General features: G+C 35.2%; 2 protein-coding genes across 2 annotated transcripts; both read right to left on the bottom strand.

Annotated features, from left to right (window-relative positions):
* Positions 1–310: 310 nt before the first annotated feature.
* LOC107817157 (monothiol glutaredoxin-S11-like) lies at positions 311–613 on the bottom strand. The gene has a single exon (XM_075235352.1). The coding sequence runs from the start codon at positions 611–613 to the stop codon at positions 311–313; it is 303 nt and encodes a 100-aa protein (XP_075091453.1).
* A 15,941-nt stretch (positions 614–16,554) lies between these two features.
* Positions 16,555–16,863, bottom strand: LOC142171664 (glutaredoxin-C11-like). The gene has a single exon (XM_075235353.1). It carries the CDS (start codon positions 16,861–16,863, stop codon positions 16,555–16,557), a length of 309 nt encoding a protein of 102 aa, XP_075091454.1.
* Between the last annotated feature and the right edge of the window lie 2,269 nt (positions 16,864–19,132).

Below are 19,132 nucleotides of genomic sequence, written 5' to 3' on the forward strand. Positions count from 1 at the left end.
AGCTTAGAAGAAGCGAAAAGTATAACAATTCGTGCTAGCTAATCAAATGACTAATTAGGATCAATTAATATCTCACAAAGTACATATAATCACAACTACTAGCTATTACAACATTGATATACTATAATGACCATGATCTACATGACTAGTGTCTGTCGATCTTGCCAAGAACTTTTATTTGTTTGTTGTTAATTTCCTTAATCATTTTCTTAATATTCATCCTAATTAATACTAGCCATAGACTTTCTTTTCTTAATTCCCTTAAAGGGAGATTATATATTTTCACTCTTCAACTCTCAATTTAGTTGTTTTAATCATGCAGATAAGGCTTGAGGAGTTGAATTAGGGAGCCTTTTAGGTGAAGAGACATAACTTCATTAGTAGATCCTACTAATTTCCCCCCTATGAAAACTGCTGGAACTGAGGCATTACAACCCATTCGCATAAGAGCTTTCTCCATATCTTTTCCCTCAGAATCATGATCAAGTTCATGAACATATGGATCAACACCAAGATCTCGAAATAGTATAGTAACTGCGTAACATAAACAACATGTACTCTTGCTGAAGATCACTACCCCGTGCTCTGATGCCATTCGTTGTACTTTGTCCATTTCCTGATAATTAGGTCGTGAAAGATTCGCCTTATGCCCTTGGGATAACAACGAGAATGGCAATACGATGAAATTCGATTAAAAAAAGGCGGTAGGGGTAGTTTTTCAAAAACTAGGGTTGCTTTCTTTGTTTGGTTTAATTCACCACTAAGTGGAATCAGACTGTCTGACTCTCAATTGCTATTTATATTGGTTGTAATAAGCTTTCAGTTGCGCAAGCAGTGCAGTTTGAAAGCTTAGTAGCTAGAAGATAGATTTTTACGAGCTATACTTGGAATTCAGGTATCTGGGAACTTAATGAAAAAAAGGATAAATAGAAGTACTCTTTAGTATACCATCGGATCTAAGTTCAATTGAACTTGCACATCGATCCGATGGTTGATAATTTGATGCTAGAAGAGATGAGGGAGAAACAAAGAGCAAGAAAAAAGCTTGACAAATATTAGGGTTAATTTCTTAGAGGTTGCTTGGAAATGGAGAGTTTTCATTGCTACACTATTTATAAAAGAGTAAAACGGAACATCTAATTTAGTAACTATGAAAGTGGAGTCCTCTGTCTAAATTGTAAAGATTTAAAAGATGGTGTGCTTTATTTAGATGCTCCAAAAACTGGAGTACAGCTCTACTAAAAAGAATTTTTCCAAAAAAAAAAAAAAAAAAAAAACAGATACTGTTTCATTCCACAAATATTGAGCAAGTTGGAGAATATAGTACATATATTCTATTTAGTCATGCACTTTCTGAATTTAGAATCTTTATGGTGGGAAAGAGCTGTACTTATTTAAACCACCTGAAAATTTATACCTATATGCACTTTCTATATTATTAATTAGGATTTAACTTATAAACATTGACAATATAAAATATTTTTATATTATCGATATAATTTAACCTATTAAAGTTTTTAATCTGTCTTATTTTCTAAACTACTAATCCAACTTTATGGACCATAACCTATAATTATCTATTAAGTGAGTTAATAGTATAATAATTATTTTTCACTATCAATATATAATAATAACAACAACAACTTAGCCGGAAGATAGTGTCTATGCATACCTTGCTGAAATGCTCCAACCGGTCGTTTTGAGAGTTTGCGTTCCGTTCAGCCATTTGAAGTGTTGAGTAGCTTTGTATAATGTATTATGACTTGTGTGAATCGTCGGTTTTGATTTTCGGGTGTTTCGGATTTTGTTTCGAAGAATGAGTTTTATGTTTTAAGCTTTAAGTTGGAAGAGTTGACCAAGTTGGATTTTTGCGTATTTGACCTCGGATTCGGAATTTTGATGGTTCTGTTAGGTCCTGATGGTGATTTTGGACCTGGGCTTATGCCCGGATTTGCATTTGGATATTTCTAGGAGATTTCGGCACGAATTGGCGAAAGTTAAAAATTTGAAGGTTTGAAATGTTCACAAGTTTGACCGAGAGTTGACCTTGATGATATCGGGTTCGGATTGTGGTTCCGAAAATTTCAATAGTTTCGTTATGTCATTTGGGACTTGTGCGCAAAATTTAAGTTTATTCTGAGTTTAATTGATACGGTTCAACACGAGTTTTGAAAGTCGAAAGATCGGAAGTTCATTAAGTTTGAATTGTAGTGCTATTCGTGATTTGATGTTGTTATGTGTGATTTGAGGTCTCGAGTAGGTCTGTGTTATATTACGGGACTTGTTGTATATTTGTACGGGGTCCCGAGTGGCTCGGATAAGTTTTGAACGAGGTTCAGATCATTTTGTCGCATGTTGCAATTGGCTGAGGCTATTGGTTCTGGTGTTGCGCACCTTCGAGTGGTATTGTGCAGGTGCGGTGGTCGTAGAAGTGGAATTGTTATCGCACCTGCGAAAAGGGATGTGTTTGGAGCTATCGCAGATGCGAAAAATTGGGGCCATCTGCGACATCGCAGATGTAGGGGAATAGGTCGCAAAAGCGAAATGCGGCGCAGGAGCGGAAGCTGTGGTCGCACCTATGTGTGCGCATAAGAGGGATTTGTTCCGCAGGTGTGATGGGCGAGTTCCGGTGATTTTTTTGCAGAAACGCAATTTTGGTCGCAAAAGCGACGCCGCAGGAGCGGGAATTTGTTTGCAAATGCGAACATGGCTGGTAGAAGCTATAATTTCGAGGGTTGGTCATTTTATTCAATTTTTGAGGCTTGGAACTCAGTTTTGGGCGACTTTGGAAAGGTATTGCACCACATGAAAGCATTCTTAACTCGGTTGTGACTATATTTCATGAATTAGTCTTCGTTTTCGATGCTTGATTATTGATTTCGAAAGAGAAATTGGAGATTTTGTCTATAATTTCATAAAATGAATTTTTGAGTTTTGAGCATCGATTCGGAGTCGGATTTGAGTGAAACTAGTATGGTTGGACTCGTAATTGAATGAGTTGTGAGATACAGTCCCGGGTTTGACTTTTTTGGTTGGCTTCGGAGTTTTGATCAAAGATTCGACCTTTATCAATTGGAATTATTTCATTAGGTATTATTTGATGTATTTGAGTTTCTTTTGGCTAGTTTCGAGCCGTTCAGAGGATGATTTGAGCGGGATTGCGCTCCTAATGTATCGATTTAGCTTGTTTGAGGTAAGTTTATTACCTAACTTTGTTGAGGAAATATTTCCTACTAATTGTCATTATTTGATACATGCGGGGGTGATATATATATGAGGTGACGAGCGTATATGCATGTTCCAGTGTTAATCATGCTTGGGGGTAAATTATACGATAAATCGTGCCTTATAGAATTACGTAACCTTCTTGCTTCATGTCTTACCTGACTTCTAGATTACTGAGAATATGAAATTTAATGTTAGAAACCAAGATTTAGCTTATTATAATTTGATTAAAATTTGACGGATTTTTGAGAAACAATTGATGTGTCTAGTTCGGTCGTCATTATGATTAATCACTAATACATCGCTATGACCGTTATTCTTGATATATTAGATTCTATACTTGAGTTGAAGATCATTTTTGAGACATGTTGAAATACATGAACAATAAGATTATATTCTTGAGGGTTTATTGAACTACTATTGGCTTGAAAGTTGTGATCGAGGTTCATTTGGAATATTCGCTTAAACACTCTCCTCGATGTTATACACGCTTCCTACCTTGCTTGTTATTGATATACATATGCTTGGTGAGGAAGAGCGTAAAGCACGAAGGGTGATGTCATGCCATTGTATATACATTATCATGTGAAGAAGAGTGTAAAGCATGGAGGGTGATGCCGTACCATTTAATTTACATTATTGTGTGAGGATGGAAGTAAAAGCACGAAGGGTGATGCCGTGCCATTTCACTTACATTATCATGATCTCATTTACATATCATGTGAGGATGAGGGTAAAATCACGAAGGGTGATGCCGTGCCATTCCATTTATATTATCGTGTTCTCATTTACATTATCATGTGAGGATGAGAGTAAAAGTACGAAGGGTGATGTCGTGCCATTTTATTTATATTATCATGCTTTATAATCATGAGTTCATGGCACGAAGGGTATTTCTGTGTAGGCTAGGATGAGGGACATGCATTATGTTGTGATATCTTTTCCTTGTGTATGCGTTCATGCCTTTACCTTGAGTTGTTACTGTAGTACCTATGGTTCCTATGTGACTTGTCGTTGTTGTTCTGTCTTTGTTCTCCATCTCAATTGTTATTGTGTTCCCCATACCTTTATTTGTTTAACTTGCAAATATCATATTTTGCTTGTTGTTGTTAATCTACATCCATGTCGTTCCTCATTTGTTGCACTCGTATAAGCTTTCTATCATGTTAGTTATTCTTGCCTCCTAGTTGTTAGCTTATAAAGATCATGCTTTCCCTCTTGTTTGTTATATCTACACCTAGGCCTTCTACCATGCTAGTTAGTGAAATATATATTCTTCTTTCCTAATTGCTGTCATAAATTCTATGCCTTCTACCTAGTCTGTTACCGTTGTCCATATGTACTACCTTGTTCGTTATTTCTACCTGTGTATTTTTTTACTTTGTCATTACTGTTATTGGCATCTCTTTCACCCGGTTGGTATTGTTATAGGTATATTTGGTGAGGATGAGATAAATGCACGAAGGGTGTTGCCGTGCCATTTGATTTGATGTCTTGAGTATATTACTCACACTATGAAAGTATGAATTTATTACCATGATTTGTCGGTTATCGCTCTAAGAAAAGGATTGGTCGTGATATTAAGGAATATTAATCATGATTTCTTCTAGCAATCATTAACTGCTTCGCATATTTGTTTCTTCTACTTTTTTCCCCTATTAAGTTCTACTATTGTTCCATCGCTAGTGTGATGACCATAAAGGTCATCTTTAAATTTAATAATTATTTCGATATTCTAAAACCTCAAATAGCACAATTCAGCTTTTCTCTACTTGTGTGCGATGTCCGTAAATTTTTCGGAAAGTTTTTATGTGAAAAATGGATTAAAATGTGAAATGAAGCTTCAAAACTCATTTGAGTTGACTTAGGTCAACATTTTAAACAAATAGACCCGGATCAATTTTCTGATAATTTCGATAGCTCCGTATGGTGATTTTGGACTTAGGAGTGTGTCCGAAAAATTAGTTAGAGGTCCGTAGTTAAAATTAGGCTTGAAATGGCTAAAATAGAAATTTAAGTTTGAAAGTTTGACCGGGCAGTTAACTTTTTGATATCGGGGTCAACATCCAATTCTGAAATTTGAATAGGTCTGTTATGTCATTTATGACTTTTGTGCAAATTTTGAGGTTAGTCATACTTGATTTGATAGGTTTCGGTATCGAATATAGAAGTTGAAAATTTTTAAGTTCCTTAAGCTTGAATTGTGGTATGATTTGTGATTTTAGCATTGTTTGATGTGATTTGAGATTTCGAGTAACTTCGTATGATATTTTAGGACTTGTTGGTATATTTTGTTGAGATCTCGGGGGCCTCGGGTGAGTTTCATATAGCTAACGGGTTGAATTTTGGACTAGGAACTTTGCTGAAATTTTTCTGATGCACTGTTTGATTTCCTTCTTCGCGTTCGCGATAGGGGTCTCGCATTCGCAAAGAGGAGCTGGAGGCAGGCAAAATTTACTCTTCGCATTCGCGAAGAGGGGACTGCGTTCGCAAAGGGTAAAGGGCAGTGTTCATCGCGAACGCGTGGGAGTGTTCGCGTAGATGGGCGAGGCCTGGCCGGGCACCAGGCAATAAGGCTTCGCGTTCGCGAAGGGGAGACCGCGTTCGCGAAGGCCAAGTTTGGCAAGGCATCGCGTTCGCGAGACTGCCCTCGTGTTCGTGAAGAAGAAATGTGGGGCAACACAAAAATGTGCTTCGCGAACGCGAGGGTCCTGTCGCGTTCGAGAAGAAAAAATCCCTCGACCGCAGAACTTAAGTTCTAGAAATGGAATTTTGTCCCATTTTTCATTATTCATGATTTTGGCAATTTTTACGAAAAAACATTGGGGTAAGTGTTACTTATCCTATATTGATTATATTTCATGATTCCATACTCATTTACATCATGAATCCGTGAATTTATGAAAGAAAATCAGATTTTTATAAAATCTTCCAAAAATGTAAAATAAAGATTTGAAGGTCAATCCGATGTCGGAATTCGATAATTTTTGTATGGTTGAACTCGTATCGGAACGGGTGTTCGGATTTCATGAGTTTTTCGGGATTCAAAACGTGGGTCCCACTGTCGATTGTTAAAATTAATTTCGGATTTTAATCCGAAAAATTAGTAAATTCATATGAAATTAATTCTTACGATTCGTGTTGAGTATATTGAATTGTTTGTGACTAGATTTGAAGCTTTTGGACACGAATTCATGAAGAAAAGATGTATTGGAATCTTGAAATTGGTTGCGAAGCGAGGTAAGTGTCGTGGTTAACCTTGACTTGAGGGAATAGACCCCTTGAATTATTTATAATGTGAAATTCATGTGAACGACGTATAGGCGAAGTGACGAGTGTCTATACGTCGTCAAATGAATTGTTTGCATAATTATTTAAAAATCGTAAATTATTTTAAATCATGAATGAATTATTATATTAATTGTTTATCTCATATTCCTTGCTCAATATTATGCCTTGAATCCATGCTATAATTGCTACATGCTTATTTGATTTATGTGACTTAATTGCTACTTGACATTTAGCATACTAATTATTAAAATACTTATTTCCTCCTTAATTTCCAAAATTAATTGCTACTTGTCATCACTTATTTCTAAATAAATTATAATTATTGTATGCTTGTTGTCTTATAATTTCATATTAATTATTGCATTTATTGAATTAATTTCTTTTATAAGAATTGGTAAATTATATTATTGGAGGAGCGGGTTGCACGCCGAACAGAAATGAAAATCAATATATTGGAGGAGCGGGTTGCACGCCGCAACAGAATTGATTGAACAGATATATTGAGGATCGGGCTGCATGTCGCAATATGATTAAATGAAAATGAATATATTGTAGGATCGGGTTGTACACCGCAACATAATTGAATATGAATATATTGTGGGATCGCGTTGCACGCCGCAACAAAAAGTGATTTAAGTAATAATTGGTTATGACTGTAGAGTTGGCTTCAACTGTTGAAATGAGTTACCTATTTTATTTCTATTATTGTTGTTATTATTATTATTATTGCGTACAGATTAATGTAAGTGACCTGCCTTAACCTCGTCACTACTTCGTCGAGGTTAGGCTCGACACTTACTGGGTACATGGGGTCGGTTGTACTCATACTATACTCTGAACTTCTTGTGCAGATACCAAAGTTGGTCCCAGTGGCGTACATTAGATTTGCTCGGATTCAGCTATTAGCATGAGACTTGAGGTATAACTGCATGGCGTTCGCAGCTCTGAAGTCCCCTTCCACTTAATCGTAGCTGTGTATTTCTTTCAAATAGTTTCATTTTTATTTAGACTTTTATTTGTATTATTCTAATAGCTCGTGCACTTGTGACACCAGTTCTGAGATGGTATTTAGATATCGCTATTATTATGGATTATTCACTTTATTTCAGACCTTATTTTCGCAATTGTTTCTTTTTTATTAATTAAGAAAAAATTATTTTAAAATGGCAAATATTATTCTAACGTTGGCGTGAAATGTTAGGCGCCATCACGGTCCCGAAGGTGGGAATTTCGGGTCGTGACAACTAGTCTACTACACAAGTTATATCAGTGAGTATCTTTTAACTAAAAAGTTTCGTCACTACTTCACCGTGTTTAGTCAAGATACTTATTGAGTACATGAGGTCGGTTGTACTCATACTATACTTCTGTACCTTACATGCAGATTTTGGAGCGGAGCTGCGGTGGATGATGGGGGCTGACTCTGAAGATGTTCGTGCCTTCCGGATGTGGCTACCACTTGTCCCTGGGTAGTTCTAGAATTGAATTCTGTTTATGTACGTTTCAAACAGAAGTTGTATTTATTTCATATCCGTTTTCGCAATAATTCAGTCTTAGTAGCTCATGTCTTGTACTACCCGTCCTTGGAATATTGTATGGAAATCCAGATGTAGTATTTGTTGATCACCTTTATTCTATTAGAATTGTGTTAACTGTTAATTGACTGGTCTAACGGGTTGGATTAGTTGTCATCACGACTAATGGATTTTGGGTCGTGACACTTGCTCTTACCTTTGTGGGTAGAGAGAATATTTCCAATAAATCGCTCAAGAAAAACATAGATACAATAATAATGGAAAAACAACAATCTAAAAAAGAGAACTATCAGTATATATATAAGTCAAACTAAATTAATTAACTCCTTAATCACCATCAGAATATTGTATGTGCGTGTTAAGATAAATAATTAATCTTTATTGAATTAGTCATATACTATAAGGACTTTTGAAGGCAACGTGGACAAACAACTGACCATGCAAGATTAGACTATAAAAGTGTTATTCTTCAAGATGCATTAATTTATACTATATATTATGTGTAGTCAATTTCTTGAGATTCTTTTTCCAATATTCTTGGATTTTATTCTATGCTTAAAGATTTATCAGGATTCAGGAATTGAAAAGCTTTCGGTGGCTTTGATTCCTTCTGTTGTGTCCACTCCCAACTTGTATCGATTCTAATAAATACTCATCCGTATCAGACGTTTATACTAAATTTAATAATTTAATCTTAAAAGTTAAAATAAAAATAAAAATACATCACTTAACCTTGGTTAGACAAAATATGCTTATGAAAAACGTCATATTGTATGTTTATTAATTTGATGTAAACATTAATCACGAATAAATTTTTGTCACCTACTTCTGAGTTATTCTTCACACATACACACTTACTCTTCACAGCACATGGACAATTGATGGCCGTACACTTGCATACACTGGTGTACGTGTGAGGCAAACGCAAGTTTTAGCCTAAGGGGGCATAAAATATGCCGTACTAATTTTTCATGTGAGTTAATTAGAGGTTAGTTAGCTAATTAATTAAGCTTCTAATAATTTAGGATATCTTTAGCCGGTTGAGATCTGGTTTGATTATTTATTTATTTATTTATTTATTTATTTATTTTGTAAGGGATGGCAATGAAATCTGACAGGGAGAGTTAGTCGAAGCTAGAGAGGAAGTCGGGAACTAGATTTAATGGATTTAACTTTTAAATTTGTATCAACACGTTATAATTTAAATTTATGAGTTCATAATTTAACGATTATCCGTTAAATTTTTGAGATTTTTAATTTATATATTTACGTCCTAAGCTCATAACGGGTTTGAGTCGTGAAAATAACTTTTTGCACAAATACAAGATAAGGTTGGGTACAATAGACCGTCGTAGTCTGACCCTTCTACGGATCCCGCGCATAGCGGGAACTTAGTGCACCGGGCTGCTTTTTTTAAAAAAAAAAATTATGTCCTAAGCTCATTTAGGATATGATCCTTGATAAGAGTTCATGGAGGTAGGAATTAGGATAGAAAGTTAGTAGGTAGTTGAGCGATTTTTATCTTCTATGTGGGAGAGTCTGGTTTTAGTTTAGAGTACGTTATCTGCTTTCTCTACCTCATATAAGGTAGGGATAAGGTCCGCGTCCACCCCCACTTTTTTTTAGACTTTACTTGTGAGATCACATTAAATATGTTATTATTGCCGTTGTTGTTTAAATGGTGGGTTGAACTTAACTCATATGAAATGGGTGTATCCTTACATCGATGTTATTATGGTGTGAGAAAAGAAATGTTTAATGACTTTCAGGACATGATAACTTCAATTATACATAAAGAAATATGTTTATTTAATTGTGTAAACAATCGTGAATGGCGATAGTATTTGACTTCTGTTTAATAGGCGTGAAATGAAAGACATAATAATGTAATTAGCATAATGATGTAATTAAAAGCTAAGTGTATCCTTTCTAATATGATATCAAAGCAAGCACATGTTTATGTTCAAGCCTCCTTGTTTCCCGTTATTAAAAGAAATTTACATACCCTCACCTATTATCAAAAAAAACTTTAAAAATATAATTAAGTAAATAAAATTATAATATTTTTAATATTTTAATATTTTAGATAAAATGATCACACTCCTCAACATATATTGATCGATTTCTAATCTCAGTGTATATATTTCTTTTCATGTAATACAAATACAAACAGTTACCCTTTTCCGTCAAGGGTGGAATGAATTTTGCTCTACCTTTTTCAAGTAGGGATAAGGACGGCGTACACTCTATTCTTCTCAAACCTCATTAGTGGGATTATACTGAATTTGTTGTTATCATTGTTGTTGTTGTTGTATGGAATGAATTTTGCTAGACATATATCGACTATCACTCGTAAGTCGTAACTATTTGGAAATTTAAGTGCTCTAAATAGTACTACGTCTGTAATGACGTTTATTTATTTGTATATAACATATACATGTTATAATGACTTTCATTAATATAAGTACTCATAACATAACAATTACCAATGAACCAAAGAATTTTTTTTTTTTTAAAAAACGAAGAAGTTCCTCCTCCAAATTGAATTAATTGCAAAAAACAATAAAATCTAATGGACGAACCAAAAACGAATTCTCTCCTAGGGCAAAGATGAGCAATTAAAAGCAAATTTTCGCCACTAGATTGTGGTGGGATATCGTTAATGAAAGATCTGGAGTTCGGCCCTTAAAAATGAAAAATTCTTAATAAGAAATGCTTTCTGCTTTAATAGACCTTTACACAGTGTGAATCTAGATAAATCGATACTCAAAGTGAATACTGGACATCATATAAAAATCCGAAAAAGAAACAAAGTTTTCAATTAAATTAATTGGTGTATAATACATAAATATTTTTGGCCACTTTGTAAAGTGAATAGACCAATCGAATATATACCACTATTGTATGGTGGAATCTCTGAGAAAAGATTAATTTATGAGATTCACAGCGCACGAAATGACATCTGTTTACTCAGGGGATAAGTTCTTGTCCAAGTTAAATAGGTCCATCTTTAGCTTTAGCTTTGATTCTAAGAAGATGAGAAGTTCTTAGCTTTTCATAGCTATTTCTTGATATTCTTTCCTCACTACGCGGAGGCAAAAGATAAGATTCTTTACCGTAGCGAATTCAGAATTTAGAATTAATGGATTCTGATTTTATATCTTAGATTGAGTTAGATGTGTTATTCCCGTCAATATTGCTGTATTTGTAAATAATAATTCTGCAAAATAAAAGTTATTATAATGAAACAATAATAAATTCGAGCCCACTGAATTCACAGTGTTTCCTTAAGGAATTTAATCCCCTCCTAGTACCCAAGGTAATGGATTATTTCCTCCCAGGATAAAACGAATAACACACTGGTGTAGCGGTACTTCAAACTCCAGTGTTTCAGCGAACACAAAGTTCAGTAGCAAATCACACTTACAGTTGCTTTGTTTGAAGTTAAAAAACAATGCAGAACGAAGGAGTATAAACTCAGAAAATTGTATGAAAATGCTGAGAGGAAGGAGTGCAATGTATAGCCAATTTGTTGAGCGAATTGTGTGTTGTGTGTTGAGTGTCTTTCTTCAACATCTGCTGCACATATATATAGCAGCCAATGTTGAAGAAGACCAAACGTCCACCCTCCATGGTGGAGCAAGCACTTCATGTTTGTGGATCAAGCACTTTCATGGTAGGAAGAGCATTATCCGGCTGCCAAATGATCAATACACGGATTGGAAAATATCCGTTACAAATACGGATAATCTTACGTTAATATTTACTATTAACAAATAAATTTGGTCCAAAAAATTAATCAATCAATCAATTGACCAAATCCAAAGCCGAAGCCGTAGCCGTAGCCGAAGCCGAAGCCGAAGCCGTAGTCGAAGCCGAGCCGAGCGAGCGAGCGACGACGACGGCGCGAGGCTTGCTTTCTTCTTAACTCTTTAAGAGCTACAAGAAGAGAAATTATATATATACCCACCAAAAATGTCTTCCTCTTCCAATATGGGACAATGTCTCATTGTTAAGAGGGAGAAACTTAAACTTTTACTCAAAAATTTTATTTTCCCTCCATTTCCCATTCACCCTCATTTTAAGACTATTTCATCTTAAAACAAAAAAAACCTCAACAATCCCCCACATGAATGGGGAATGGCTATATCACAGAAGTATGCATGGAAAACCTGTGTGATTTACAAGCAAGGATTAATCGCATCTGGATAAGTAGGTTTCCCTTTGAACTTTTCGTAGTAAACTTATGTCGGATATACTCGGTCAATCGGTAGATTTGATATCTTTGAACCGTCGATCTTTGGTGTATACCTAGACAACCATAAATCATACAATAAACCCTTAACTGTCTTTGGTTCTCATTGTTGTATTCGTTTCAGCCATGAACACCGCTTGGTTTCATAAGTGCGTAGAGAACTGGCCTTACAAAGTTCTCCTTGAAGCGGCTAACACTTTACACTTACATAGGTAATTCCTAAACGTACCATCCGGTAGATACACTATTTGATATACCCCGTATCAAATTTAGAAATCATTAAAAAGCCTTAATGCTTTATCCTTGGTACTGAACATTGTCTCATCACGAGAACGGACTAAAATTTTATTTGACAATGTTGAACCGTCATTAATGACTTTGTTTGATCTCCTTGAACCTAGATCTTGGGATCTCCAGTCTTCTAGGTAGAGTTACCGCCACAATGACTTGTTCTCGGCCATAGTCCCATTCCCCTTGATGATTTCTCAACTACCTCTCTAGTTAGGCCTTTTGTAAGTAGATCCGACACATTATCACTTGACTTTACATAGTCAATCGTGATAATTCCTCTAGAGAGTAATTGCCTAACGGTTTTATGTCTTCGTCGTATATGACGAGATTTACCATTATACATAACGCTCCCAGCCCTTCCAATTGCCGCTTGACTATCACAATGTATGCATATTGGTGCCAACGGTTTGGGCCAAAATGGAATGTCTTCCAAAAAATTCCGGAGCCATTCAGCTTCTTCACCGGCTTTATCTAAGGCTATGAATTCAGCCTCCATTGTAGAGCGGGCAAGTTGAATTTCCACGGCCTCTCCTTTCAACAGCTTTATTATCCTCTTCGATTCTCAACCGAACAATGAGATCTTCAAGGAATATTTCCTTTCGTTTGTGTTTCAAATAATTTTTGAAGTCCTTCCACAATGGAGGCAACTTCTCAATCATTGCTGCTACTTAGAATGCTTCGTTGATGATAAGACCTTCAGCAAGTAGATCATGAATAATCACTTGCAATTCCTGGATTTGGGTAATAACAGATTTGCTATCTACCATTTTGTAGTCCAAAAATTTTGCGGCAACTAATTTCTTCATCCCGGCATCTTCAGTTTTATATTTCTTTTCAAGCGCATTCCACAATTCTTTTGAGGTCTCCATGCTACTGTATACATTATACAGATTATCATCCAGCCCGCTAAGAATATAATTCTTGCATAAAAAATCAGAATGCTTCTACGCTTCAATCACGAGAAAGCGTTCATTCTCTGGAGTTTTATCCGGCAGATCAGGAACATCTTCCTTGATGAACTTCTGTAGACATAACGTAGTTAGATAGAAGAACATCTTCTGCTGCCAGCGCTTGAAATCAATCTCGGGAAATTTTCCGGGTTTTTCTGCCGGTGCCAACGCCGGTGTTCGGCTTGTCGATGCGTTGACAGTCACCATAGGAACAACTTGGTTTTCGCTTTCAGTCGTCATTTTTTCTGTAAAATAATGACACAAACAAACGTTTATTAAACGTTTTCAAACTGAGTAAAAATCACGTAGATTTTAATGTCCAACAAAACGCCACGAAGGCTTTACTCTCCAAAACGGGAGTACACAAAACCACAAAGGTTTTAGTTTGCAGAATAATAAGAATAACACAAATACAGAAATAAATATTAAATTCCTTAAGATTGTTATTCCCGCCAATATTGCTGTATTTGTAAATAATAATTCTGCAAAATAAAAGTTATTGTAATGAAACAATAATAAATTCGAGCCCACTGAATTCACAGTGTTTCCTTAAGGAATTTAATCCCCTCCTAGTACCCAAGGTAATGGATTATTTCCTCCCAGGATAGAACGAATAACACACTGGTGTAGCGGTACTTCAAACCCCAGTGTTTCAGCTAACACAAAGTTCGGTAGCAAATCACACTTACAGTTGCTTTGTTTGAAGTTAAAAAACAATGCAGAACGAAGGAGTATAAACTCAGAAAATTGTATGAAAATGCTGAGAGGAAGGAGTGCAATGTATAGCCAATTTGTTGAGCGAATTATGTGTTGTGTGTTGAGTGTCTTTCTTCAACATCTGCTGCTCATATATATAGCAGCCAGTGTTGAAGAAGACCAAATGTCCACCCTCCATGGTGGAGCAAGCATTAGCTTGTTTGTGGAGCAAGCACATTCATGTTTGTGGAGCAAGCACATTCATGGTGGGAAGAGCATTATCCGGCTACCAAATGGTCAATACACGGATTGGAAATATCCGTTATAAATGCGGATAATCTTACGTTAATATTTACTATTAACAAATAAATTTGGTTCAAAAAATTAATCAATCAATCATTAATCTGAAGCCGAAGCCGAAGCCGTAGCCGAAGCCTAGCCGAGCGAGCGACGACGACGGCGGTGCGATGCTTGCTTTCTTCTTAACTCTTTAAGAGCTACAAGAAGAGCAATTATATATATACCCACCAAAAATGTCTTCCTCTTCCAATATGGGACAATGTCTCATTGTTAAGAGGGGGAAACATAAAATTTTACTCAAAAATTTCATTTTCCCTCCATTTCCCATTCACCCTCATTTTAAGATTATTTCATCTTAAAACAAAAAAAACCTCAACAAGATGTAGTGGTTTCTCTCTAGCTCATTGTGTCTACTCTGGATCCGTCACTGATTTCTCTTGAGCAAGTGTAGCAAAATATATTAGGGGGAAAATAAATGACACAGAAGAAAGAACGGTCCGACCCTTTTTTTCTTTTCTTTATTTTTTTTAACTATTCGGTATCGAAATTCATTCTTCCAATTAATTCAGATTCGTATCGGGTGAAACGTTCCTCTTAATCATGGATGTAATATTATTCGTTATTGTTGGGCGTGCAAATAAAGTTTTATATTGATAATTAAAAAGATTGAAAAGTTACATATAAGGTGTAGGGATACTCCTAAGTCCTAATGGTGTTTGAGGCCTTTTGGAAAAACTTATGTGCGTCAGACTTGGCCTAAAGTGGATGATATTACACAATGTTAAGAATATTTTGGACTAATTCAGTCTAACAATTAGTATGAGAAACAATGGTTCGGCAAGATGAGTAGAGGTTAATAGAATAATGACGGTGTAGGGCTGAGTTTACTACCTTTACCACACCAAAGGCTGCTTGAAGACGCACACATAAGAAGAAGCTAACTCTGGGGCTTTAGTGGCCATTAATACTAGCTCGGTCACGTGGGTGGCACATAACGAATCTCGTAAGTGACCCATGGATCATGGTATAGTAGGCCTGGTGGAATACGAGGCAGAGATTGTTGCGTGAGAACAAAATTTCATATTGATATTTGAAAAGATTGGAGAGTTATATATAAGGTGTAAACATATTTTTAGTGGTGTGACGCCTTTTAAAAAGAAAATATGCGGACTAGAGCTATATATAAGGTGTAGAATACTCTTAGTAGTGTGAGACATTTTGAAAACAAAAAGAGTATATATACCAACTTAGCCCAAGACAAATAATATTACACTACCATGTTAAGAGTATTTTGAGCCCAGAGGGCTTAGCCTAGTAGTTATATATCGAATTGCACATATTATATGATTGTATGAAATTAAAATTTAAAAATACTAAGAGAGACTTGTTGAAAGATATTGATTCCTTGATTAATTATGCATACAATAACCAGCAAGACTTTGAAAAAAACTTTCTCGTAGTTTATATTAGAATTTCAATAGGAAAGCTATTGAGTTATGCACATTGTAGCAATCCTGAGGAAATTTGATCAAAGAAAAATAGGATAGGACGATTGTAGTATTAAATATGGGTCGAGTCGGATAATTTATTCGTTTTTTCATTTACCCTTTTTTCGACCAGCTCATATACGATCCGACCAGCCCATTTGTCATCCCTAGTCATAGCAAACATGAAGAATAATAACTTGAGAACATGAAACCATAAACAAAAACATCTTATTAGTCAATAAAAGGTTTCCATTATCAGCCATTTTGACAAAACATATGGCTATCATTTCCCCCACCCCTTTTAAAGAAAAGGGGATTAGAAACAAAAAAAAAAAGGAAAAAATAAACATAGTAGGTTAAAGTTGACACAAGAAAAGTTTGTGTTCAAGCTAAGAACCTAGCTAGATGTTTGTTTCATACAAGATTGCGTATAACAAACCTAATTTTGGTTCGACTGATCTTTTCCGAATTTCATGTACAACGAATATTTAGTGCACTGGACTGTCTTTTTTTTAGGCCAGTAATTAGAACCAAATAGCTTTGGCATCAATGAGCATTTGTTTGAGTGATCCATCAATTTGTAAGGATATAATATCCTTAGATGATCCAACAAATTTTCCACCAATAAAAACTGCAGGAACACATGGATTACAACCTAAGCTTCTCAATGCCCACTCCATGTCTTTCCCTCTTGGATCTTGATCAAGTTCATGAATTGCTGGACTTGCACCTATATCATAAAAGAGTGCTTTAATACTATGACACATAAAACATGAACTCTTGGTAAATATTACTGCTGCCTTCTTTGATGCCAAGTCTCCTATTCTATCCATCTCGATACAAAACGATATAACAACAACAATTACGCTTCAGTCCCAAACAAGTTGGCGTTAAGATACAAATCGATGCGATGACGAGAATTATATAGATATATAGACTAGATGAGATATATAAGGAGCTGGAGAAAGGAAGAATTTCTCACTAAGGTGATATAGATGCTAGTGTTATAAGCTTTGTGATAGTACAAGATCTTTGAAAGATGGTGGTGATATTTGAGGTTTCATATCTTGCTTATTTATAGGGAACTTGATAGATATGGATTACATTGTTTATCCAGAAAAGGAAAAGAAATATACTGATACATATATGAAAAGACAATGTTCCTTAAAGATATTTCTTTGGATAAAGGAAGGCAAAAGTAGAAAATAATTCCATGCCCTTGATAATAGATTTAAGTTAGAGGCAGAGCCAGAATTTGAGATTTATGAGTTTTAAAATAGCAAACCGAACTTGTAGCTCATTTTAGTTATTTGATTCACAACTAAATATCTATACATATTTAATGAATTTCCTAATACAAATACATTGTTTAAGCTAAAGCTACTAGTTCATCCAAATTTGTATCGAATACTCTAGTTCCGCCCATGATTCAAGTAAAAAATAGTGGTAGTCTAAAGATTATTTATATATCACTATACTAGTATAGTTTAACCTTGGATAGCAGATTAATTATCATATTTTATCAAGTTACGATTTTATGCCTATGACATATATTTATTTGTGATTATCTTGTAAGTAACCTAATTATGCTAATAATTTCTTATTTTTAGTGCATAAAACTTGATCTCTATGAAAAGTTGACAGAAAGAACCAACTATAACATAATACCAGACTTCTACAGTGTCCGTACAACTATTTTTATGGTTAATTTTTTTTTTTTGGTTAAGAAATTTTTTTTATTGATTCAACCCCACACACGCTACATGATTCCTTTCTCTCCTTTATATCTATTTCTTCCTTTCTCTTTTCTATTTACACTTTCCTCCTAGCAAGAGCTAACAAAACAATAAAACAATGTATCAAAAGCCAGCCACACATACAGAAACATAAACCTATATCTCTCTTATCTAATTACTCTGTGATGTTTTAACTTCAATACCATACAAGATGGGTGATTTGTGTAGTGTCCAATTTTTTGCGTGCACAGATTATAGAAGGACCTAGTTCTTCTATGTATTCTTTATACTACTGTTGCGAAATAATAAATGTAGAAATTAAAGAACACAAGTATTTTACGTGGAAAACACCTGGCTCAAAAGGTGAAAAAACCACGACCTACTTTCCAGTAGGATTTTCTCAAACTCTCCACTAAATCACTAAGCCAAAAACTGCATTTACAAAATACTTTTGTAAACCTAGGATTAACTCTAATCCCGTTGTGGCAACCAGCCTCTAACTGCTGCGACAACTTCAAGTTAACTCTAACTTGAATACTCTGAGTACCTATTACAATTGCCTCTAGATAAAGCTGAAAGGTACAATATGAAAACACCTACTACAATTGAACTAGAATAAAAGACAGACACTTAGAACTGGTTCTTCTATCTGGTTCATGTAGCTTCAGGTTCGCACACTTAAATCACACACGAACTGCTTGCAAAATGCCTTTCTATTTTGCTCTCAATTCACGTTTAACTTCTGCTTTTGTGCGTCACATGTAGAATGAGAACATACTGCGATTTATAGAGTTAGTAGAGTAGAAAATAACTAGAGTTCTAATGCTACTCTTCCTTGGTAGAAGAGTTCTAGTTAATCTCAACTCCTAACTCCTTCTTTATCTTGGATAATATTCTTGGTGAGTAAGGAGTCCTTCTCCTTATTAATTATGCAATCTTTTCGATCAAGAGATATCTATTATTATGCCAGATTTCGTTTATCTCCTGCATGTGCATCTCACGTGCTTTGAATCTGCCCGTGTCTATGCCTACCAGTGATGGACCTGGTTCATCCCTGAGTTCCTTTGTCAATCTTCAAAACTATCCTTTACTTGGGCCAACAAATTCCCCCTTTTTGATGATGACAAACTCTGTGCTTCCATAAGCTTAGGCCTTGTTTCAACTTTAGCTCAACATCAACACAATGTTAGAAACATTTTTCTTTTTTATCACTTATCATCAAGGACCGGGTTCATTAGGTTAGAAACATCATTGTTCAAAGTGTAAAGCACAACATTTATCAAAAAGTTGCATAAAAAATATGAGATAACCATATTTTAAAACTTACTCATGGCCACTGGGGCTACTTCAAATGCAATCATGGATT

This window comes from Nicotiana tabacum, chromosome 17 (assembly GCF_000715075.1).
Source record: "Nicotiana tabacum cultivar K326 chromosome 17, ASM71507v2, whole genome shotgun sequence".
Taxonomy (NCBI): Eukaryota; Viridiplantae; Streptophyta; class Magnoliopsida; order Solanales; family Solanaceae; genus Nicotiana; species Nicotiana tabacum.

Bases quoted from the DNA above. Each gene is read 5' to 3' on its own strand.
- LOC142171664 (XM_075235353.1), bottom strand. From the start codon at position 16,863: ATGGATAGAATAGGAGACTTGGCATCAAAGAAGGCAGCAGTAATATTT.
- LOC107817157 (XM_075235352.1), bottom strand. From the start codon at position 613: ATGGACAAAGTACAACGAATGGCATCAGAGCACGGGGTAGTGATCTTC.